General features: G+C 34.3%; 1 protein-coding gene across 1 annotated transcript; it reads left to right on the top strand.

The window, feature by feature from the left end:
- Window positions 1–10,831: 10,831 nt before the first annotated feature.
- On the top strand, window positions 10,832–21,803 carry LOC128223597 (uncharacterized). Its single transcript, XM_052932871.1, has 13 exons — window positions 10,832–11,911; window positions 12,069–12,257; window positions 12,376–12,886; window positions 13,145–13,261; window positions 13,483–13,790; window positions 13,917–14,024; window positions 15,470–15,626; window positions 15,755–15,938; window positions 16,075–17,711; window positions 17,835–18,772; window positions 19,178–19,520; window positions 19,680–20,225; window positions 21,100–21,803. Exons 1-13 carry the CDS (start codon window positions 10,832–10,834, stop codon window positions 21,381–21,383), a joined length of 6,402 nt encoding a protein of 2,133 aa, XP_052788831.1. The 3' UTR covers window positions 21,384–21,803.
- Window positions 21,804–27,296: the final 5,493 nt, after the last annotated feature.

Raw genomic sequence — 27,296 nt, 5'->3', positions numbered from 1 at the left:
TATCAATTTATTATATTTTTCCGGTGGTTTATAGAGATTTATCAGTGAAATACAATTGATATTAAATTCACTTGATGTTTCACTGTTTAAAAAAGTCAAAATATCCCTTTAAAAGCTTTAACAGTTTTGGAATTTTAATTTCTCGGTTCCAAACCAAACGTCAGATCACATATGGCTTCGGCACAATTTTAACAAAATTGACGTCAAGTGTGCATACAAATTGGCGGTTTTCCTAAAAATGTGTAAATTATTGGTTTTTGTTACAATTTTAGTTACATATTAAAAGGAGAATTGTTTGTTTGAGTGTAAGATTATTATTTTAAATGACATGCTATTATAAAAAATGCGCTACTATTGAAGTACCAAATGTAAGAATACCGAATGTAATCTGGTTCGTCACTCCAAATTACATTGATGCCAATATACTTAACTAAACTGAGGTATTATTAGAATGATATCAGTGCACATTGCATATGCATTCTAGCAAATGTAAACATAAAGTGCTACGCCAGCAATAAATTTCATTGAGACTGTTTATTAATAACATTGATAAAAGCGACACTTTAAAAACATTTAACACCAGAAATGGAAAACATTTAAGAGGCTCCAGTATATTTGCACATAATCTAAGTGAGTACTTGTCAAGTCATGTGACAAGAATGTTTAGCTTACTTTCGTTACTAAAAATTTCCTATTAGAACAAACATTATAGCCTCTTGAAACCCACTCGAGTAAACTACTTTTTAAAACAAATCATTTAAAAACTACTGAAAGGGGAATCCTTAAATAAAAATACACTTTATCTTCTTCAAAACTTAAGTATTCTTTGAGTGTTCATATTTATTTCGTAGACGTTTTAGAAAACATGCATAGACATGCCCGTCACTGACTTGATATGTTTAAAACATGGTTAAAAATTGTGTTGTGTGTTCATTGAACGTTACTGTTTAAATGGTAGGGTAAACACTTTTTTCTGCTTTTTTATTACATGTCTTTTACCACATGTTCGCTTTAAAAAAATAAGTGCACCATAATGAAATTGCTATTTAACTCGATGTGCAAATATAAATGACTTGTTACGAACAGAAATGAATATTCTGAAGCATATATAAACGGTTTTATTCGATTTAGTAAATCACTTCGTGAACTTAGTGCAATTCTAAATATATGTATATTATATTCATTCTCGATCTGGCAATACATTTCAAAAACATCCTGAACGAATTCGTAATGATAGAAGGATATGAAGCTAATGCAAGACATAATGTAAAAACTGCCATTTTCACATATAACTCCAATAACCTTCATTTAATGCACTTAATACTTTAACACAGTTGTTCAAGATTATCACACAATGAATTTACATAAATCCATACCATCGTAAATACAAATAATTGCCCCTGATTGACTTAAGCACTTACGTTAAAGTTTAAGGTCACATTGTGCCAGGTTAAAGGGCAATTTTGGATTTTCACTAATTACTTCTATACCCTTCATACAATTCACTTATTACTTCATACAGTTGTAAACGGCCACCACCGAATTAGGTAACTTTACTCCATATTATCCTAAAGACTGAGTATGGCCCTTATTCGATATAAAAAAAACTATATCTCAAATACTGGTCATTCAATGGCCTTCATACTTTGCACAAAGGCCATCACACAATTAGACTGCATAACTCTCTATCAACCCTAAATACAATGTATGGTCCTTGATTTACTTTTTTATTTCTTTGCTATTGAAAGGCACATTTTTATATTTTAACCATGTATTTACAAAGTGAAGCCTGGTTTGGTAAAATAACGTACATCATTGTTCGGACAGAGGAGAGGGCGGCGTTAAACTTACATATAGTATTAAATAATAAAAATGAAGTTTGACATATAGTGACTAATCTTGGTATCAATGAAGAGGTTATCGAGATATTTTATTAGATTACGTTTGGGGCCCCAAAGGTCAAGGCATAGTACACTTTTACCAAAAATTAAAATGGTTGATTCTAAAAAACTTGAGCTAGGGTTGACATATTACGATCTCATTTGGTATATAGGAAGAGTTTATGGAGATATTTCATTGGATTGTGTTTGGGGTCGTAAGTCATTGTCAATGTCACTGTTACTACAAATGGACAAAATGGAAAGTTCTAAATTACTATTGTTAGGTTTGACATATTTTGACCGAACTTGGTATATAGGAAGAGTTTATAGAGACCTTTCATGAGATTGCGTTTGGGGCCCCTACGGTCAAGGTCACTGTCACTATAAAACAAAAAAACAATTTGTACTGAATAAAATAAGATAGTGTTGACATATTGTAATCAAACTGGGTATGTTGGTTTTAAAATAACAAAAACATTACAGTTGAAACTGAATCTCATAACGAACTGAAACGAGGGCTGAAGTTGTCAATTATTGAAAATTTGTGTTCGTTGCATTGCAGTGTTTCATATTTAAATTATTATTTGACCATTTTCATTATTTTTGACTGGCATATATAACATCATTACATCATGTTCATTTATAAGACAAAGCGGCGTAAAGTCGAGCGTGTTGTCCTACGACAGCTCTTATGACGTTAACACAGATTAAAGAATATTAAAGTTATGTTTGTTTATTACTATATTTATTTATATTATAATTCTATTATACACTTTATGTCCATTACTTACAAGTTACATTAGTAAAATAATTGAATATATATGGCAAATTTGAAAAGTTGTTCGAATCTATACTTCACTTTGCTAATAAAGAAAATACTCAGGAAATTGCGCATTAATTTTAAAGCTAACGTTCATTTTTTTGCGAAATGTTGAACCTGCAATACATTTTATAATTCTAAAGGATTATTGTGAGTTTTAATATAGAGGCAACATAGAGCATTACAGTTTGACGAAGTTACTTGAGACAATCCGTTATTGGACTTTTTAACACATATGAAATAAAATATATTTCTCATGTTTTTGTTTTCAAACCTCTAATGTTTGCCGTGTGGCTTTTATAAAAAAAAACGTATATTTTTAGACATATAGTTTTCATTTGCGTGTGATACCCATAATTCTGGTTATCTAGACCATACAAAGTTGCTTTAATGATAACACAACGATTGCCAGTGGTATTTAAAAAAAACTGTTAATCTTATACATCGAAATGAAAACTATACCCGCTTATCTATTAGAAAAACATATTTTCTTTATCAAAAGAACAATGGAATTACACTAAAGCAATTAGAATTATGAGGTCCAATGGTTTGACAAACGAAAATAAAACACTAAACTCAAACTCAACGTCATCAATTATACTTTTCTATTTAATACCAATTTGTATGTTCATCACCGAAACTATGGCTTTTGACGTACGTCAAGAAAATAGACTTAAAACTTCCAGGTAAAATGTTGCTATTTTTACGGCGTTTTTTGTTCTTCTTTTTTGTCGCATGTTTATGCTACACGTCATGTTTTTTTATGGCATATTCATTTTAACGGTTTGTAAGTAGGGTAAATCAAATTAGTAAATTTGAAATACATTGGCGAATGCGCATTTATTGCTGATTGCATTTATATAAAATTAATTTCTATAAAAAAGTATAATGAGGAAAATATGCAAAATTAAACATGTGTGTATATGTGTAACGCTTTTCGAGATAGTCTGAATTTTGAGCTTATGTCAACAATACAACAATATATTCTATACCACAAGTCAATACTTACAACACTGTTAAGCTATGTATTCATGTCGGGAAAAATGTTTAATGCTTACACATATATATACATCCATTTCAAAAGAAGTTTGTACGGACTGCTTAGGGCATTGAGTGTTTGGTGAAAGTAAAGTTTTGTGCTGTTCTATGTTTCTTGTTTGTGATTTTGTGTTCTATGTCTTTGGCGTTTGCCCATTGCCATTAAACCGGGTTTATGTTTAAACTTTTTGCTACTGAGCATGTTTCAGTAGCTCTTTGCATATATATTTATATCATCTTCCTCAGAAGTTCAATATTAAGGTATTTCCTTTCTCATATGGCTGATTGCCAGATACACAAAAAACGCAAAATTGACATAAGGCTGTCATACAAATTTCTAGCTCATGGAAAACGTTCTGTACCTGTGTTAATTATAGCATTTTTGTAAAATATGAGTTAGTTTTAAATGACAATCACAGCATTTTACACAGTTTAACAACAAAAAGCAATTATTAGGTGATCAACAAAATACTTTCGTAATAAATTGTTAATGCATTGCTCTTATTTTTAATATTTTCCATGTTTGATGCATATTTTGTGTCAATAAAATGACGAAGCATTATCATGTTAAAATATTCACAATAATAACGAAAACATAGCTAATTGAAAAGGGATATAAGAGATCCTACGGAGCAAGCCAAAATATGTCATTTTACGCACAAATATACATTGTTATTATATTACTAATAACACTAAATCTTACTAGAACTATCAAGGAAAACTACTTGTCGTAAGAGTTACATTAGTTAAATCGGTGGAGCTAAATTTCAATTTTCATTCCCACAAATTTGGGATTTGAATGTAATCACTCACAAATAATTGATTTTAACTCCATTGTGTTAATAATGCTGCGCTTCAAAAAAATGCAGTTAAATCATTTAGACTAAAAATGTGAATAACAAACACAGCTAATTTAGAAGAAAGGCAATGCATTGTACATATTTTCGTTTGTCATTTTTACTTTAAAACTAGCGGACACCACATCAAAACAGGGAGTTCAAGAAGAAAAGTTAATGATTTTGCTGATATTTGTGTCTTAAGTTAAAACAGATTATACCGTCATAAGTTCAGACTTAATAAGAGAAATGTGTTTTGGGACTGTTAAAATACAGTATATTGTATTCTATTGCTCTACGTGTTCATCAATCAAGTTAATGTAGACTAAATTCCAACTACTACTGGTATCATCGTGGACTATTTAAAATTGCCTGTTTTGAAAAAAAAAACAATAAAAAGAACAAATAGTTTACTATCCAGAATATGCGGATGTGTTTAAGCAATATGTTAAAAATTGATTATCAAAAAATAAAAATTGGAAAAACGTTCAGGAAACAGTCAATAATTTAACGTCTTAAATGTAGTTCTTCCAGACTTAAGTAAACGCTATTTCAATTAAAGACTTAACCGTGTATCGACTTACTATATAACCACCAGAATATAATGACAGTTCTACTTTTAGCAGAGAGAGTTGAGGTACTTATTAAAGTGAACCTTCTTGTATGTGTTATAGTACACATACATGCATTTAGAAAAACAATTGACGCCTATCAATCGCTATTTACGTGTGCCATATATTTACTAGATTCGAGATGAACATCGTTTCTGAAAATGCCCAGTATGAACCGGTAAGCATTTGCTTAAATGTGCCGATTTATCTTCAAAACTGGCGATCTGTAGTCGGAAAACAATAAAATTACCTTTCATTGTCAAAAACAAGGTATCGATGAAATTTGCACGAAAGAGAACGGTATAAAATCGTAGTTTTGAAGAATAAAGTGCATTGTGTGAGTGGGTTAGCCTAGTAATATCTTGCATAGGCAATAAGCTCGAAAACAAAAAAAATAACAGCAGAAGAATAAGTGATTTAGATGTGACGAAACAGGTGCCTTTACCAAGTGAGTGTTTTATATGGATAGTATTTGCAAACATTGCAAGAAAAAGGGTCACACTGCAAGTGCCTGTCTTAGACAAAAGAAAGGATGAAAAACTAATAAAGCAAACACAATAAGATAAAGATTGAGAGAAAGAACCAAACACACTTACACAATTGGAGGACAGTAACACTATAACGTTTCATTATCCCGCCTGTCATTTGTCATATGTAGCGAACACATTGTTCGCAAACAGACACTTCCTATTGTTTTACTGTTCAACATCATCCATACATTTAAAAATGATGGAGGAGGAGGAAACAGCACGAGGAGGAGGAGAGAACACTGTTCATGCCAAATTTATTGTAATTCGTTACGTACGAAAATATATCTCGGGAGCATAATATTTTCGATCATTTGCAAAAGCAAACTAACACAACACAAATATGTATCAATACAGACAATGCACCATAAAATTGAAAACTGGTGGATGGTTTCGTCTGGGTGTGGCCGCACTATACCCTTTTCGCGATGTAGCAACAGCGATTTCATGATAAAAGCATCTGATGTGTTTGTGCTCTCCTAACAAGATATCAACTTACACTGGCATCCGATGAGTCCCATTTATAGCCCGCGATTCTAGATCTCCATTGGTTGGTAATCCATCAAAGAACTCTATGTGTTTTGAATTGTTTGTTGTATTTCTGCAAATATGGCTTGCCATGAAGAATACGCATACCTTATCTGTAAACTTCTCATCACTATGCATTTTTTACCGTGGACCTACAAAAAATGTACCTGATTGTGCGTAATATAGGACATTAATGTATTTATCTTTTACCTATTGATTAGAAAAATGTCACTCATTAATATTATAAATAAATCAATAGTTAAAATCCAAACAACACATCATTATCATTTCTGTTTCGATTATTCATTGACTAAATGAACAAATTTCAGTTGGTGAAATAATTGCTAAGCTTTGACTAAAAAAAGATCCGAATGGATGTGGTAAATGAAAATTGCCTAAAGAAATGACGGTGAAATTTAACAACAGTGTTTATTGTGTTACTTCCGCTGCTTGAAAAGGCTTAAAGTAAACAGTTTTGAAAATTTCAATGCGAAACCATTCTTTATTTATGTCATGTTAGCCAAGATTCTTCGTTTTTGACAGAGACGAGATTCAAATCCAATACACTGCTGCCAAATATGAATGGAATTTATAATAAACTGCCTTGTTTGGAATGGAAAAAGCAAGCGTCCGAGGCGTTGTAACATCTAGCATAGCAAGCTGATTACGTGTGGATAGTCAATATCTGGTTTAAATACGCAGGCTTCAAATTATTTAAGAAAAAACAAACAAACACAAAATATAATAAGTAGAGTTTGTTATTCATTGTATATAGACAAAAATGTAAAGTATTTAACTTCTAGTGTATATAGACAAAAATGTAAACTATTTTACTTCTAGTAAATATTAATAATTTGAAAAGTTGAAATGCATGACATTGCATTAAAGCCTACATAACAATATATATATCTTTTTTACAATATATTATTAGAAGTTCTTTAAAAGTAATATGAGATACTTTAAGGTATGTTTGTTTGTATAAATAGAAACACATCGCGTCACCGAACAACCCGACTGAACGTAGGTAGGGAAAATGCAAATTAATAATATTACACTTAATTCCCTGTGGTCAATTTAATTCATATTTATATATGACCGCATATCAGATTTACTCGAAGATTTACAGAAGTGCTCGATAGTTGTGTTTGCATGTAAATGTTTTTGGATATATCATTAAATGGTATTTTTACCAGCAATATCTGAAATAACATAGAACAGTAACTGAGAAAATCTTCTAAATAAAACAATAAATAGTTAAAATTTAAACAAGGGAATGAATGTACTTTTTACACTCGCAAATAAAATATACGTTAGATAAAAATGAGAAAAAGAAAAGGTTTTATCAGCTTCAATGTTTTAATTTCTGCTTAAACAAGTAATCAGAAAATCCATACCAGCAGGCTTAATGCTTGACCATGCAACATTAGAGCAAGTTGACAGGTTAACTTAAAATATTGAACAAAAGTTTAGAACGCAGAAGGATTTTGTATTTGATGGATGGTGTGATATTGTAAAACCAAATATGTGTGATCAAACTCCCTACAGAGACTTGAATCTCAGGACAATTATTTAATAAAATGTTTTACTGTTTGATATCATAATTGTAAAAAATATACCAAAAATATACAAAAAATCGAGTCGGAGACCGGGTTCGAACCGGTGTCGCCTAAATTGCAGTCCATTGTTGTATCCACTGTGCTACGAAGGCTTCTTTGAAGAGTTGTAATATTTAAGCTATATACCTAACTTGGTATTATCACGTGATAACATCGACTCATAAGGAATGAATTCTACTAGGAAGACATACCTAGTATTTTTTAATGGCAAAATACGAAATAACTGCGAAAGATAAATTTATTGTAAACTATGTGGTACTTCAGTTAGTAAGTTTCTATGCATTGTACACATCGATACCAAGTTTATGTCTGTTTTCGACATTTTTTTTTCGCTATTTCATCATACGGAGTACAGCCCCTTTAATCACACTAATAAAAATGCCAAGTCATGCATACAGCATGTATGCTGGTTTCCGAAGCGGGTTATCTATGTACTCACGTAAGAAATCGATTATTTCGAATGCAGATCGCCGACTTCGGTTAATTGGTAGTATCAATTTGATTGATATTCATTAATGCCTATCCGAAAGCCATAATAACTATGTAAGAAATAAAATACTCAAACAATTTTGTTTGCGCCATAAGAGATAAACTGGTTAAAAACCGGTACCCATGCCGTTCGACAATGTGTTCTGATTTGTTTTCTTAGTGGGTAATTCCTAAATTATTGTCAGATCTACTGATTGTCATTTTTTAATTAATTGCTATAATAATTTAATATTTAAATTTGTTTGCAGGAGAATCGCAAGCACTTATTAACTTGAAACGCATTAACACGAGGAATATTATACAATTTCACAATTAACCTTGGTGCAAGAGTAAACACATATGAAACAAATATAACATTAACAGTCCTAGTGCCACTAACATTTCTAAAACATACTAGGAGTTTAATCATTGTAATCATTTTATATTAAAACAGGATGATACTGCTATTTATTTAATTATTTTATTATTATGAAATGCAAATTAAAGTCACAAAATACACATGAAACTGTTATGACAAAAATACCTCAGATTTCATTAATATTAAATGTGTACAATATAATAATACAATGGCTGTCTGGATTTCATTTAAGGTTTATCTTAAATCTCAAAAATGGTTATAATTGCAATTAATATTAATCTGTTTAAAGGTATTTTCCCTAATGAAGCAAAATAATGAAAACAATTTTCTTTCTGTCCATAGTGCAGTGACACGAGAGAGGAACAAACACTTGTTCATGCTAATTATTTATCAGATCGGATTGTTATGAAGACAGACATTCCAGAAAGGCCCCCATTAAAACTGTGACTGTTTTATGTTAAATGTTTAATCCGTTCGAAAATAACTATTGTTGGCATAATAGCACCCACCTACGAATCTGTTAATGTCAAACATTGTTATATATATATAACAGTTTTTTTGCTACGGTAATCTTTGAAACGAAATAAAGGTATTACCGTTTTCACAACATGTGCCATAAATATGATCAGGACAGCTACATCGGTACTGAGAGTAGGAGCCTCCGTTGTAACAAATCGCGTTGCACTCTGATCCCTCTGACCCTCTATTTTCTAACTTACATTCCCTTAAACATTTATCATAACTCCAGTCAGGATCACAACACAAACTTCGTTTACGGTATCTCCGACCCCCACCACATGTTTTAGAACACGGAGTCCATGCTTCCCATTGAAACCAATCACACTGGCCGAGACCTTCGCATTTATCATCCCCAGACCACCATGCGCAATCAATGATTGATTGAAAAGAGAGAATCAAAACGATAGGAATCATAGTTTTTATTCTTTGCTTTATAATGACACTATATTTTTCCACAGCGAACACTGATGAGCATCTGTTAAAAGCGTACGTTTAAATGGTAGCATCTTTCACAAGCAATATTCAGGAAGTACAATTGCGTTTATTTTTAACGCAAAAGCTGTATATCAATTGTTATAATGAAAAGCCCTTAGTTAAATAGTTGAATTATTATATGGAATGTTGTATTGGATTTCAATGTATTTATAGAAAATAACACGCACTTTACATTGCAGACAAGACGCTTGGAATATTTAGTTAACATCATTACCATTAACATAAGAAACATATGCAATGGGCGTCAAACAGCCATAGTGACCCAACTAAAAACGTTCCCATAGCATGAATGACTTTAAAGTCACTTTGCTAGAAGTTGCTTATATATTTCGAATCTCCAAGGGTTTAAAATGGGCATGTACAAGGTTGGTGCTAGATATGTGCTTAAACAGTTATCAAGAGGCAATATGATATATGTAATCATCATTTTGAGTTTTAATCCAATATGCAGTCTAAACATTGGGTAAGAGCTTGTCTTTGCACTGGTTCTCCTTCCCCCCAAAGATGTTCAATGGGTTGTCTTTAGCTGGAAATGTGATGGCCATAATTATTTTGCGATAACTGGGTCGCACCGTCACCGAAAAATACTATGCTGATGTTAGTTTCCCAAAATTTAAATGCAAATGTGGTCACGGCCTTTAGAAGTTATGTGTTCAATTTGTACGATATGTAATGCGCAGGCATATATAGCCACCGAAACATAGAATTTGTTGAAAACCAACTTGTTAACAACTCGTCAACATTTTCCTTACAGTTTTGACCTTGCTCTCAGTGACTTGAAGAAAATGCTTGATGGAAACAAATATGCAACAGAGAAGCATTGATTGCGACTGTAAATTTTTTCCATCGAAGAAGGCCTACATTTTGGTTCACCGAGGAATCAAGAACACTTCCGACACAAGTGTAAAATAAAATTGAGAGAATAAATAGAAATACAAAAAAGGGTTCCACTACATGGCCATGTGGGTTTGATCACATCGTAAATGAGCGCCCCTCGTAGATCAGTCAGTAATAGAAAAAAATAAATCTCATTGTCAGAAAGGCCTATATCCTTGAGGAAGAAGGTAATATTTCTCACTAGTAATCACATTGTTTGATACAATTTTTCTGTAATATGGACGTTGACGCTCATTTTACGAAGGAAGTGCTTTGTGCAAGTTGGCAAGGTTTCTTACACCAGGATAAATTAGCTTTGGAAGTAGGAGTAGGACTCTCAAATGCTACTGATGACGTATTGAATTTCCAACTCATAAGCAACAGCAACTCGTATTGCATACACTCAATTGATATCCGACCACATATCAAATACGTTTTCTTGTTAAGGTCATACGGCACCGGAGGAGTTTCAGTTTCTTTTTCTGATGGCATAATGGTTTTAGACAAAGACGAAATAACGCATTCACTGTCCGTCAGTATTGGGTATGACTGCACCAGTCAAATTGCAAATACATACCATTTTACCTTAGCAAACAACTCAGCGCGTGTGACCATTAATAAACCGCTGCATGTTGGCCAACGTTATATAATCAACACTCCATACAAAGCTGTTGTAACTTCAGACGATGGAATTGTCTCAGCAGATGGCAATGAAACATTCATTAGACCATTTGTGAACAGACCGGCATTGGTCATAGAAGTTGAAAAACAAACCATTGAGCGTGACGTTTTGGTTTTTTATCTCACTTTATGCCCAGTTCAGAACGTTCTTCCTCAGGCTAAACAATTAGTTGTTAGCTGGAAGTTTCTTCCTGAGCATCTGGCATCTCTTTATAAAAACGTTGAGCTAGCATACAACGTTGGCGTCAGCGAAAGGGATTCAATCCTAGGAGAGCAAAAGACGTTTATTGTACCTTTCCAACCGCAAATCAATAGCAGTTATGCAATTCTAAAAGAGCTTAACTTGATAAGCAGCCAGAAGTATATTGCTGAAGTACAGGTCTGTTTAAAACTGGAATGTGTAAAACCGGTACAATCAAATGAGTTTTCTTTTGAACGGCTTTTGAACCCCGTTTTGCGAATAAACGAAGCATCTCTATTGCTTGGAGGCACGTGCGTTCAGGTCAAGTTACATTGGTCAGTTGAGGATAATGATATTGTTACGGCATTCTATCAATGGACGTTAGCTCATGACGCAGAGGGTCGAAGAACTCTTTTCACATGGAAATCTATTACCAATGACTCTATCGATATAACGGTAAGAATATGGTTTGGTAATATTTGTGGACATATTGTAATACATATATTTTCTATAGTGCTTGTGTCAATGGTCATACATTTGGAGCACTACCTTAATAAACATGACATTATCCTGAAATAATTAACACTTTCTTACATGAGTATTTATATCTTAGGTTGAAGACTGTGTGGTACTGCCTGTCCATGGACATATTTCATCGTATGCTTGTATTAAAGCATACTCCATCAGCGGACAACTAATGAGTAGCTGCAAAAAGCTAACAAAGTTAGATTTTGGTACTTACGACGCAAATGTTGTTTACGACTTTGATACAAGATCGGGATCTTGGACGCAAATCCAATCGGTAACCCTCCAATTTCGAAATGCCCTTACACTTAAGAATTTGGTGTCGCTTAAACATATCAAAGAAACCTCAATCGTTTTCATATTCGTATTGAGACTTATTTCTGTATCTTTATTAGATCATTCACAGTTCGGATGTTGGCGACATGTATACTATCCTACATGACAATGAACTTGACTTTGGAACGAGTAAATTAAGGCCAGCTGCAGCAGTTATGCATGCCAATGAACGTAACGTTATTTGGTATTTGATGACATCACGCCATGTACCCGATGAATGCGACACAGATGTAGATTGTTTAACGAAAAAGGTCACAACGGATGGTTTTGCTATTTTCAATGAAACCGATGTGTTCCTTGATACACCATTCTACTTGTGTGTTTCGTCGAACACGACTGTTGTTGAAAGGGAATGGTTTTCTGAAACATTGGGCGAAATTCGGTCTTGCAGTGACGGATTTATTTTAAGTAACACGGCTCCAATCCCTGGAAAAATTAATGTTCAAAACGTCAATGGGTATATACCTGACATCGATCATGTTGTTATAACATGGGAACCTTTTAATAAAGAAACAGGCGCAACTCTATTAGGATATCCAGATAACATACAACATTACGCAATCGGCGTTGGTGCGTATAAATTCCGAATGTATCGATACAACAAATAATTACTCGGTCATATAAACGATAATGCTACATGTTGTGCAGTGACATTCTTATAATACGTTTCAGACTATTCTGCAAACTTGTATTCAATATGTAAGGAAGAATTAAATTATTTATTAACTTAAAATACTTCAAATCATTGAACAGAGATTCTATAACGATAAAGTTTTGCTTAGTCTATATGTTCTCGTTCGTTATTTACTCGTTATGCTGGTTTTACAGGCAACAGTCCTAAGAGAGACGATATTGTGTCTTTCCGTAACACAGGAGGAGAAACTGCTGCCGTGTTATCTCTACCTGCCATCGCTGATGGCACCTCTGTTTATTTTACTATCAACGGTAAGAATCAATATTCAAGTATCGAACTATATATTCATTTAACCAAAACTGCCATATATAAACAATCAAGTCATCTAGGTATTGCAATATACATCAAAACAAATACGAATTAGCGTTGCTATGTTATAGGTTGCTTCGTAGCATGTTGTAATATGTACAACTTAAAAGGATAAGGAAATCAGGACCATGCTTCACATAGACATTCATCAATATTTTTTCAGGATCAGACCATTTCGAACATTCGTCAGTGGCTGTTTCCACGGTGTTTGTAACGGACACATCACCACCAAAGGAGGGTATCATTCACTTTGACCAACAACATGCATATTACAGCAGTGACACAATTAACATAAGACTTGTTGGTTTTTATGACGATCACAGCGGAATTAGTTATTACAATGTCGGAATCGGATCAAGCGGCATCATGGTGGATACATTATCTATGGCGAAGTATTACTCAGATATCTTGGACATTGATCTTCGGGAATTAAATATTCTTGATGGCCATGAATACTTTATTTTGGTGCAGGTAACCTTTTGTCAAATTTTGAAAATGTAAAGAAAGAAATAGTATCAACCTATGAATGAAAGATGGAATTTGTGTACCAATGCAACAAAATGTAAGTATGTTAATATTGTAATTGAATTATTACAGGCGATAAACAATGCAGATATCCCGAGTGCAATCGTGTCAAAACAATTTATCGTAGACAGGTCACCACCCTATGGAGGTCACGTTTTGGATGGAAACTGGGAAAGCAAGGTGGATTTTTTGGAATGTTCGAATTTAATATATTATTGTCTTAATTGCTTAAGCTATATTTGATTGATATAATGATAAATTATACATGGTTGACAATCAACTTCGGTTCATAATTGACCCAGTAGGAAGCATAATTGCCCGCGGGTAAGTACTTGTATGGGTCAATTATCAACTGAACGTCATTGTTACCCATGTCTTAATCTATATAATACATATGTTATGTCAGTTGTCAAATATTTAAACCGGTTTTGAAAATTAAAATGTATATTTACATATATTGTTTAATTAGAAGAAAGTCTTTAATGTTAAAATATGAGACATAAAAAATTGGCTTGAAAGTGCAAATGCTATTAAAAATAACGAGTAATTGGAAGTTAAAATAGCAATCCTTTTCACGCGTGCTTTGGTATTAGACGGCAAAATTACTTTAAATATTTATTTAACATCGGCTGATTTTGACGTTCATTTTAATATATGAGCACTGCTTGAGTCCACCAAGCCTAAGAGAAGTTTCATGAGTTTCTTGGCTTGAATGACCATAGCCATTTCACTGGAATTATTAACATTTCTCAGTAAAAAGGTAACAAAACATGTCTTTGTCTCACTGCTTTTTTACCTTCACCGGATGTAATCATCCGGTACGGTCCGGAATTACAGGATACTGAAACTTTGAAGGTGTCATGAACGGTGAAACTAATTTCACTTTCCTTGCACTGATAGTTCTGGTTAAATCCCTTAAAAGCTTTGCTTGTATTAATGTTTGCCTACCAGGTATTCGTCGGCCATTTTTATATTCGTGAAAATGACGTCATGATACAAGTGCTCGTCTTCGTTGGGCAATAATCGCTCTCATGTGCAGTGATAATCTTGCGGGTGGAAACGATTATCATTTTTGCGGGGTACTATATTTAGCAAAAATTGTATTATAAGGCGATAATCTACATCAATGCAGTTTGTATGTTTATCCGATCAATTTCTCCGCCTTGCCAGATACACTTCTTCCATCCACGGCACTTGTAATCAACCTAGTATTCTAGTTATCTGGTCACTTTCTTATAAAAGACGAATGCTTACCTTTTAATGGCACTTTTGTTTAGCCGATAACCGATTACAGTTTAGTGTCAGATATAAACAAAACGGCTCGTTTTTTGTATATATATCGTTCTTTAACAGTTTTAATTCTGAAATAGGTGATCAAATAATGTGGAAACAAAACTATAATATATAGAGTATATCATGTTTTTTATTGGATATACTTCATGTACATATATTAAATAAAATTTAGTCCGTTTGCGCGATTACTAGGTCACGTGACCATCTCATTGTGGATAATATATATTATCAAGAACACCAGCATGACAGTAAAATAAGTCAATGAAAAACACAGGGAAAGCATGCATTTCCATAAACAGTAACTGCGAAACACTCCACGTTTAACATTGCAGGTTGACCTTGACTATCAAGCCGACACATACACGATCCGTGCAAATTGGAAAGATTTCTCAGACATTGAAAGCGACTTAGAATATTACAAAGTAGGGCTCGGAACAGACCCCCTCTCTACAGACGTTCGATCATTCATGGATGTTGGTTTGAAGCAAGGTGCACTAAAATGTGTATTCTTTATTTCGTGTGTATTCAGCTAGCTTTTTATGTTTCCTGTTGACGAGCACACAGCTTTACGCACGCTTAACGATATGACATTTTGAATTTGTTTCCTTGGTTTTCAGATATAATGTGGAATGGTCCGTTTATCACAGGAGAAAAATATTACACAACAGTACAGAGCTGTAATAAAGCTGGCCTTTGTACACAAAAATCCTCAGATGGAATTATACTAGACAATTCGCCACCAATCATGGGCCGTGTACAAGCTGGGTCTGGTGTTCGACACAGCCGATATTTACCATTAAAGTTAGTATAAAATAAAAATATTCAACACGATTTTAATAAGCGGTTTTCATGCAAGTCCACACACTTTAACATTAAAACAATAATATTAAAGATATTTTCAAACGATCACTTAATTATAGTTTAATGTTATTTGCAGTACTTCACTGAGAATACAATGGGCTGGATTTGAGGATCCTCAGTCAGATATTAATCATTTTGAAGTGTGTTTAGGACGTCAGAAAAGCATGTGCGATATTGTTCCTACATCCAATGCCCTTCTTCAGTCTTATATGATTAAGTCGAATATATCTCTGCCAATAAATATGCCTATTTTTGCAACTGTTTGGGCCTTCAATGGAGTCGGAATGAACGTTTCAAGTGCATCTGATGCGATTCTCGTGGACATAACTGCACCTTACAACAGAATCAAGCCTTCAATAATGCTTGAGTATAACACAATAACGAACAACTCTGCTCAATGGGAAAAGTCAATTATAAGTGTGTTTTGGGAATTTTTAGATGACGAAAGCCCGATACTCAATCACGAATTATCTCTGTTTACCCATCATGAAGGACACACTCCTTTTGAAAGAGTACATATTGGATCAGAAAAACACTACACTATTAACTTAGATGGACGTAATTGGCTGCACAATGGCGACAATTATTTTATTGTTATTACTAGTTGTAACGCAGCAGGCCTATGCTCAACAGAGAGAACAAATGATATTCTTATCGACTCTACTCCCCCACATCAGGGTGGTCTAAAACCACAAATGCTTTGGGAAAATTATAGAGATACCAGTGGACTCCACTCCAATGTTTCCATAACTTGGTATGGTTTCTACGATCAAGAGTCTGGTATAGATAGATATTATGTTACTGTTTCAAGATATTTCAGCAAGCAGGAACTGTCCGGTGGTGTCCTTATCCAAAACCATGAAAACTCTTCTGTTGAACAACATGGCAATTTCACACTTCAAGAAGCTTTAAAACCTGATGATCTTATTATAGTTTCTGTCTGGACTACAAACAGTGTAGGATTAAACAGCTCGGTTGCACGTGTATCCCTATTTGCATTGTCAAGTATGCCATCTTCCGTTAATATTGAAAATCAGCGGGGAATACTCGAACTAGAGAAGCACTCTTGTGACGTTCATTTTTGCAACAAGGACTGCACATGCGCTGTAGTTGGAAAACCATGTATTGAAGCTGAAACAAATATGTCCTGCGTCGAGATTGATGCATTTAACTCGACTGATAGCGACTTGACACGGTTTGTAGTTTTTGGAGGCCTTCACTCCAAGCCTTTGACTTTAACGGCATCATCAGCTTGTCTTGCCGGGCACTGGACCAAGATCGAACACTCGAGAAAGGATCCAGACATTCATAGATTTGAGTGGAGTATTGGAATTCATAATCAGCCGCACGGAGAAGGGATTTTCGATTTACAAAAGGAGTTTCCCTGGGTTGATATAGGTTTACGACAAGAATTTGTTCACTGCTTGCCCATTAACAGATCTCTTATTCATGGCGAGCTCTACGACATTTACGTTAAAACATGGTATGGACCAAGTAAATTCGCCATATTTACGTCGGAATCTATTAAAATTGATCTTACTCCCCCAAATGTGCGTAGAGGACGATATATCATCGAAGGAATGGACGATTGTTCAACAGACCTTGACTTCATATATTGGACCGGTCAGATTTCGGCTTGTTGGTCCGGGGTCTTTAGTGAGCAGCAAAGCGATATACATCATTACTTGGTTGCTTTAGGAGCTTCACCGAATGGTACATAATAATAGCAGCTGTTGAAATCTTTAGCATTAATCATTGTTTACAAAATAAGCTAATTTCGTTTTAATAAGGTTTTGATAATGAGATTGTTGTTGTAAAATGTTACATTTGTTTCAGTTGATGACGTATTTAAATCAGAAAATATGGGATTGAAAACAAATATTTCCATCGGTAATCTGACTTTGGAGCACGCCGTTAGATACTATTTTACTGTCACTGCCGTGAATACTGCAGGACTTCACACTTCGGTTTCGTCGGACGGATTCATAATCGATACGACCCCACCATCAGATGGCGTTGTTTATAATACAAATGCGTATAAAAACGTTGCATACCAATCATCCGTCACATCTCTAGGAATTTCGTGGCATGGGTTTCAGGACCATTGTTCAGGAATAAAAAGTTACTATGTTGCTGTTGGGGAAAAACATGAGCCTCCTTATTCTAGTACGAATTTTACACAAGTTTATCTCAAGACGAGTGTTACGTTTAAGGATTTAAATTTATTGCCTGGAAGCGTTTATTACGGCGTGGTCAAGGCCATTGATGCCGCGGGACATGAAAGTGATGTCATTGTTTCCCCAGGAGTTATCATCGATTCTTCTCCACCCAAAGGCTACAACTGTGACCAATTTGAAGACACGGGTGTTACTGAGTTGTTGGACGATTCGAAGAATAATTGGACTAAAACAGTTGTTGCAAAATTAGACAAAGATGAAGTATACAAAATCGAAGGGTCCATTAAAAATACTTTTGTAGACTCAGTTATTCTTCAAATCAATCGTTTCATGACCAGAATCCAAACTGCGCTGAATCATAAACAAATTGCTGATTTTTCATATACGTTTGTGTCAATTGAAAAAGGGGCCCAGAATATTACCATAAGTGTTGAAAATAATATTAATAATTTCAAAAACATCCTAGAAACAATTCATTTACAAAGATGTGTGTCCTTTATTGAAAACAAAACAAAAGCTCTTCATGTTCAGCAAATAAGACATGATTCTGTAGATGTTACTGCTATGATTCAGGATAAAGAAAGTGATCTGAAAATGGTAGGAAATAGAAATTGTAGTCATTAAACTTAAAGCTAGTCATATAACCATATTAGATACGTTGAACATGATGATAACAACACTCACTAACATTGATAAATTAGTAAAATAGCGTAATGTTTTATTTAGGTATTTATTTATGTATTAGTTCATAATACAATGAGAAATACAGAGACAAGCCAAGTAGTCCAAATTCCTTAAAGAATAAACCCTGTTTATGGGCACCAGGCAAGGACCTTAACGTATGTTTGTATAACTGTCTATAAGGGAGGTTTATGCATGATGTATAGCTATATATATTTGGAATGTAATATAACTGTGTTATTTTTCATTTAAAGTGTTTTTGTATTTCATATACAAAACAAATGGTGATGAGCTTTATGCTATTTTATTATTTAATTTCAGGTACATATTGGTGCTGGTTCTACACCTGGAGGGTTTCAAATTCAGCCATTAACTGCCATTCATGCTAATATAATGAGTGTGATTGTTAAGGGCCACCTTGTGCATGCAATGAAAGTGTACACGACGGTTATTGCTGAGAACAATGCAGGACTGACATCTGTTTTCAAGTCAACAGAACCAATCATTATTGACCACACTTCTCCAATTATCACTGATCTGGAGGCTTTAGCAACGGTAGTCTATGTAAATGAGTCGGGTGAAATAGATTCAAGAGTTCAGATAAATGCAACCTGGAATGCGCTAGACGACGAGAGCGATATTAAACAGTGTACTTGTTCTATTGGTAAGTCTAAATGAAACATAAATGTTAGTATAAACAGTAATTTTGCTAGAGGAACTAGTGTATAGTTAAAACATGAACATAGCTTATAAAAACTAACCCCAATTTGTTTTATACAACAAGACGTATGCAATTCATACTCAATGTTCCATTTTGTTGCAGGAATGCTTCCAAACAATAACAATATACAAGAACAATGGTATGCAGATACTCTGTCATCGTGTGAGTCGAACCTCCTGCAGCTTAAACACGGCAATAAGGTGTGGGTCAATATCAACTGTGTCAATAATGTTGAACTAGCAACGACGAAAACTGTAGCTTCAAATACCGTATCCATTGATGTCATTTCTTCAAACCAAGCGACAGTTAACATTCTACCGGTAAACGAAGGTCTGATCAGCTCAATACCGCTTACTGTAGGCCCAACTAAAATACAATCAAATACATCCTTGGTTCAAATCAGTTGGTCAGGATTCGAAGATACATCCGGTATTGACTTTTACGAATATTGCATATCGGACGAAAGAAATGCCACTATTGTAGACTGGACAAATGTTCTCTTGAAGACAGTGGCAACTGCTCGCGGACTAACATTACACAATACAGAAACATTGAACGTAAGCGTCAGGGCCACAAACACTGGACATCATAGAAGTGAGGCCGTTCATGCTTCCTTTTTCACTATCAGTCAGCCTCCAGCTTTGTCAGGTAAGACCATATAGTACTTTACAACGACTTTAAATATTTCTGGCGTGTTACTCACGTATTCATAGTGAAAAGTGTATTCGAAATTAGGTTTAACATTGATAAAGGAATTTATAACTTTTTTAACACTCATAAAATTGATTTGTAATGCTCACAAAACAAAGCTTCGGATATAGCATAATATCATAAGTTTGTCCACACTGTTTGTCTTAAAAAATTCAAAGCATTTGCGAGGAGACTTAAAATACAACGAGTATTATTCACAAACAATGTTCTTAAACGATAAATTCAAATTAGACTGACCGTTTTACACAGCAGTTCCGACATATCAAGTGGTTAAATAGTGACACGGACAGAATAATATGACTGCGCTACATTTTAACATTGTACTTGTTCTATTGGTAAGTCTAAATGAAACATAAATGTTGGTATAAACAGTAATTTCGCAGTTGCCTACAGTGTGTCAATAACAACTTAGATAAACATATTTAGAAACATTATAAAGCTAAAACTAATGTCTGATTAGTTTTAACTTTGGATTTGTAGATAAAGTAATTGTGTCCATATGTTATTTGACACTTGTGAACATGTAAAATAGACATACATATAATTTTGAGGAATTAGTTTCAAAGGTAGCATTCATCTCTACAATGTATTGATCTTTAAAATATAATATACAAATTTAAAATAGGATTTGATCATACTGAAACACTGTGAGGCGACCACAATAACTCCTGGTATTTTTTTAAAGCTAATCTGTTTTGTGATAAGCGTTCTCTCAACTCAAATGAGTGTAAGACATATTAGACTAAATATCCATTGTTTGTCTAAATGATACTATGAAAACTTCAAGGGCAAACAACTACTATAATTTCAGGAAGCCCTATGTTTGTAACTCGAAACGAGCATCTTATTCACATCGATTGGGAACAGGCCTTCGATACTCTTCCGGAAATTCCAGTTGTGTACAGCCTCGTTGTGGGATCCAGAGAAGGATTCACCGACATTCTGGATATCGACTATTACTCTGGACATACATATGATATTGTGGCTCCATCGTCTACGCTTATTTCCCCGAAGATAACAGAATTGTTCTTTACTATAACATGTACTTATCCAACAGGGATGTCCAGCGTGTACAGGACAATATTCACATTGTAATAATTTACTTGCCAGTTGCAACACTTGTTTTTTGCAAAGCTGGTGTTTGTGTTATTACATTTCATAAGGTTGCTTTCAGTATATTTACATATATGCCTTAATGTTGTGTGATGTCGTTACTCTTTTTTATTGTTATCTTAACCATTGTAATTCGATGCAGGCGGAAAACCGTGGACTAATTATTTCAACATAACGTCTAACTATATTGCTTTATAAAAATACTTTGTATTTATATACGTTTGCCGTGATTTATTTCCAATCTTTGCATGTTGTTGGGTATTAACATACTAAATTGAGTCGTGGTTTGTATTGCTTCCGTTTCTATAGTTACACATATCATTGGCAATATAATCATTATGTCTGAGGTATTCTGTTTTTCTACAATCTTAACCACAAACTCAATTTATTCGGTATTTAAGGTCATCGACACAATACACTACGTTAATAAAATAAATTAAAACATAATACATTTGATCAAAGTTCTGACAGTGTGCACACATACGCGGCATATGGAGCAAAACTATATGCAGAAAATCATATCATTATGCCATATGCATAATTGTATTATTATGCTGGAGAAAATGAGATTTGATGAAAGCACTTTTTTTTTACAAAAACAGGGTAAATTGTACAGGACATTAGATAATAATTTACTAATATTTATAAGTTTATTTTGACTTCGACTAGACATTACATCGAATATCTAAAAGTAGTTACAGTAAGATTATATCCTGAGCAGCCTGCTACCCTATTTTAAAGAATATAGAAATCGGTTTATATCTCCAACATCTTATGATCTTACTATCGAATTATTACCTACCTTGAACAATGTATTGAAGCAACAAAGCAAAGCTGTAAGTATTGAGATTGGTTAAATTTAAACACTTTATATTATCAAAAGGACAAGACTTGATCACAAATATCATTAACAATATATCACATTTCGGGGAAGAAGTAATTGATGATTCGAGGGATGCAATCACGTCTCAAATACTTAACGGGTTTTCAATCTATTATCTGACAAGATTAGACACTATGGGCAAGAAACTTGGTCAGTCAAGTTCCATCCAGTCCACTGTAAATGAATTAACAACACGTTTGGATAAAATGGAAAGAAAATCAATGATTTTGAGACAAGCTAAAAATTCATAAGTGAACAATACGATACTTTCAATATATCTACAATTACAAATAAATCAAATATAAAAACATTGAAACAGGATGTTGCCTCTTTGAAATCGTCCAACAAAACACTGTCCGAAGCAAATGTGTAGCTACCAATTGATGTTATAGATCGATCTCAAATGTAGGTCAATGAGAGACAATATGCTATTCTTTGGTATACCTAAAAGCCAGTGATGGGAATTATGCACTCAATCCAGCCAAGCAGTCCTAAATACTGAACATCGCAATGACACCACCAATCCTGCAAATAATAGTACAACGACTCCGAACAATCAACCACCAACCTCTAGAGATGCGTTGTCTGTCTCTGAGAACTGCGGAGCAAAGGTTTGTACATTCTGTAAACTTGGGTTGAACATGCAGGGTCCTGAAACAACAATATCGATTGATCGCGCCCACCGAATAAGCAAATTTAAGCAAGGCAAAACTCAACCCGTAGATGCGAAGTTCAAGGAAACTGCGTCCAAACTCTGTTGTAAACAAGCTCTTAAACAAGTCGATCTGAGAAAATCTATAACGTGTCGGATCAGTACCCTACAGAAGTTAAAGAGCGCAGAAAAGAGCTTATACTTGCGATGCTTAAAGCCCGATCGGAGGGTAAACTTGGCAAAGAAAACATAAATTCACATTAAATGGCTATAATTCAATTTTGGTACCTAGAAAGAATAGTTTATTAAAAAAATCCAAGCGAGGACATGGAGGAATATGTTCATATTTTTATGGACCACCTTAAAAATGATATCTCTGTTGAAGGTATTTATCAAAATGTTATTTTATGGTTAAAATAAACAAAATAGAAAATACTCTGAAGTTGGTGTCGTTTCAGTTATTGATGATTTAATTGCAAGGTGTGGCAATAAAACGGATACTTCGTCCGATACAAGTTATTATGAACATTAACACGAATTTACAGGTTTTCGATAGAAAATACTGTTAATTCATCGGGACTAAAACTGCTTGAGATGTGTTTAAGTAACTAATGTAAAATAGTTATTGGTTGCTTGAGTGACGATGCAGGGGAAGGTAATCTCACATGTCAAGAAATGGTAGTAGCCTAATTGATTAAGCTATATGTTCGCATTGGTTGTTCCCCTTTGTTGATAACTTTATTATACATGATTTTGAATCTTGTTCAACGCATACCCCTATACAATTTGATATTACATAATTTGGAACAAAAATGTAGTACAAAATGTATTTACATGTAGCAATTTAAAAAATGTTCCAATCTTTTACATGAATTACTTATCAATTATCATGACATCATGTTGAAATGAATTTAATATTTTTCTAGCAAGATATAACATGGGGAAATGCTGAATAAAAAATCATTTTTACTTTTTATTTTTGTTTATATTTGATATAACAATGAAGATATTTTTTACTTTACAAAGGCCATTTCAGAGTTTGAGTCTGGAGTTTTACTCAGAAATGTTCATAATAATGGGCTAAATGTTAATAACTGGAACAACACTATAAACCTGAACATGGTTCTTTAAAAGAAATTAGGCGCCTATTTAGCTGTCTTTCAAAACAGGTGTGGCATACAGAATATCGACATGGGAGCTGACATTTTGAATAGGATGTTGCGAGACTTAGCTCCCCTGATTTTTAATTGCCGTATAACCCCGTATAAATCCGTACCGTTTCCCGTTTTAAAGAAAATCAGTACATACACAACACGGTTACTTCCCTTTGCCGTACATTAGTGATAATCGATTATGAAATAATGAAATCGATTATCGCCGACCTCGGACACAAATAATCGACTTTCGACAATACTCAATTATCGTTTTATCCCTACTTTTTAAGGCAAAATGGGGTACTCACAAAATCCATAACCAGATTAATTCCCTTTCACGCGACTTAACACAAGTGTCACATCATGTCACAAAATGTTATCCTCGGCATTCCCTACGTCCTCTCAACACCAGTACGTCCTTATACACGATGCTGCTATCCATATTTGGCCTAGCATACACGCGCTTCTAAAAATATTCTATGTGATTTAAGGTTACAGCTGCAGACCACGAAACCTTCACAACCAGAAGTTATAAATAAACACTGAGGTATGTAAATGATTTCAGTAATATTTGACCGCCGACGGTATCGATCATTAATTTGACTTGTTCTGCGTTTATGTCTAGAAATGGGCCTTGTACTTGTGCTCAAATCAGATACGGAAAATAATCTGTTCGGGCTGGCGATGTCCCAAAACAGGTTTAGAAATAGGGTGCGGCTCAAGCAGCTTGGAGTCGTTCACCGGTGAAAGGCGTACTGGCTGTACTTGGATCTGAGCAGTGGAGCTTCAGGACCTAATTACAGATGGTGAATACAAAAAAACATCATTTTTTTTTTTAATTTGCATTAAGAATACTGTACTCTTATAAAGTTTACTATGTGTGTTGTGCAGGCGGGTCGGGTCGTTCGTGATAGCTAGACCAGACTTTGTCATCTGTAGAACGCCTAATCTTGAAATATTTACTTTTAAATGAAAATACTCAATAATCTGCTGTTAAAAATGTTAGCTAATGAAAAAAGAAAAGAAAAAAAAAAGAGAAGAAAAAATGTCTCTGGATCGATTCGAACCGCTAACATGAAACCCTCAAAAGACGTGTATTCCTGTGCTTAACAACATAGGCTAAAGTATTAAAATTGAAGAGTTTCATGTAAAAGCTTTCATTAAGGGTTGCTACCTTAATAAATGTGTGCATGAAAATTAGAATGCTTACACATTTTTGAAATACGTGTACAGCTGTAAAAATGCTATTATGAGAGAAGCTGTTAAACTTTACTTAAATGTTAACGTGTAGCTTCGCGTACCAGAAAGGTTATAGTTGGCCATAACGAACGTTTGCAAAATCTCCCTTTCATGTACGGTATGGCTGACCGGTTCCCATTAAAAACGATATCCGCGTGGTGTGACGATGTCGTTACCGTCAACCGTCCAGGGGCCTACACATACATGTACGGCAATTATATGTCCGAGATTCCGAAACGCTTCGTGTAACTGAACGTTAACTTGATATTTTTTTTTGAGTGTGGTGTCATCATGGTTTCTGTATGTACGTAAAAATGGAGGTCGAAGAAGGCATACTGGCTCCCAAGATTAGGCGTTCTACAGATGACAAAGTCTGGTCTAGCTATCACGAACGACCCGACCCGCCTGCACAACACACATAGTAAACTTTATAAGAGTACAGTATTCTTAATGCAAATTAAAAAAAAAATGATGTTTTTTTGTATTCACCATCTGTAATTAGGTCCTGAAGCTCCACTGCTCAGATCCAAGTACAGCCAGTACGCCTTTCACCGGTGAACGACTCCAAGCTGCTTGAGCCGCACCCTATTTCTAAACCTGTTTTGGGACATCGCCAGCCCGAACAGATTATTTTCCGTATCTGATTTGAGCACAAGTACAAGGCCCATTTCTAGACATAAACGCAGAACAAGTCAAATTAATGATCGATACCGTCGGCGGTCAAATATTACTGAAATCATTTACATACCTCAGTGTTTATTTATAACTTCTGGTTGTGAAGGTTTCGTGGTCTGCAGCTGTAACCTTAAATCACATAGAATATTTTTAGAAGCGCGTGTATGCTAGGCCAAATATGGATAGCAGCATCGTGTATAAGGACGTACTGGTGTTGAGAGGACGTAGGGAATGCCGAGGATAACATTTTGTGACATGATGTGACACTTGTGTTAAGTCGCGTGAAAGGGAATTAATCTGGTTATGGATTTTGTGAGTACCCCATTTTGCCTTAAAAAGTAGGGATAAAACGATAATTGAGTATTGTCGAAAGTCGATTATTTGTGTCCGAGGTCGGCGATAATCGATTTCATTATTTCATAATCGATTATCACTAATGTACGGCAAAGGGAAGTAACCGTGTTGTGTATGTACTGATTTTCTTTAAAACGGGAAACGGTACGGATTTATACGGGGTTATACGGCAATTAAAAATCAGGGGAGCTAAGTCTCGCAACATCCTATTCAAAATGTCAGCTCCCATGTCGATATTCTGTATGCCACACCTGTTTTGAAAGACAGCTAAATAGGCGCCTAATTTCTTTTAAAGAACCATGTTCAGGTTTATAGTGTTGTTCCAGTTATTAACATTTAGCCCATTATTATGAACATTTCTGAGTAAAACTCCAGACTCAAACTCTGAAATGGCCTTTGTAAAGTAAAAAATATCTTCATTGTTATATCAAATATAAACAAAAATAAAAAGTAAAAATGATTTTTTATTCAGCATTTCCCCATGTTATATCTTGCTAGAAAAATATTAAATTCATTTCAACATGATGTCATGATAATTGATAAGTAATTCATGTAAAAGATTGGAACATTTTTTAAATTGCTACATGTAAATACATTTTGTACTACATTTTTGTTCCAAATTATGTAATATCAAATTGTATAGGGGTATGCGTTGAACAAGATTCAAAATCATGTATAATAAAGTTATCAACAAAGGGGAACAACCAATGCGAACATATAGCTTAATCAATTAGGCTACTACCATTTCTTGACATGTGAGATTACCTTCCCCTGCATCGTCACTCAAGCAACCAATAACTATTTTACATTAGTTACTTAAACACATCTCAAGCAGTTTTAGTCCCGATGAATTAACAGTATTTTCTATCGAAAACCTGTAAATTCGTGTTAATGTTCATAATAACTTGTATCGGACGAAGTATCCGTTTTATTGCCAC

This window comes from Mya arenaria, chromosome 17, assembly GCF_026914265.1.
Source record: "Mya arenaria isolate MELC-2E11 chromosome 17, ASM2691426v1".
Lineage (NCBI taxonomy): Eukaryota > Metazoa > Mollusca > Bivalvia > Myida > Myidae > Mya > Mya arenaria.
The sequence above is the reverse complement of the archived record's forward strand: the minus strand, read 5'-3'. Positions and strand labels throughout refer to the sequence as shown.

Coding starts and splice junctions, on each gene's coding strand:
- LOC128223597 (XM_052932871.1), top strand. CDS start 10,832: ATGGACGTTGACGCTCATTTTACGAAGGAAGTGCTTTGTGCAAGTTGG. Junction 15,627..15,754: donor GGATGTTGGTTTGAAGCAAG/GTGCACTAAAAT, acceptor CTTGGTTTTCAG/ATATAATGTGGAATGGTCCG. Junction 17,712..17,834: donor TTTAGGAGCTTCACCGAATG/GTACATAATAAT, acceptor CATTTGTTTCAG/TTGATGACGTATTTAAATCA.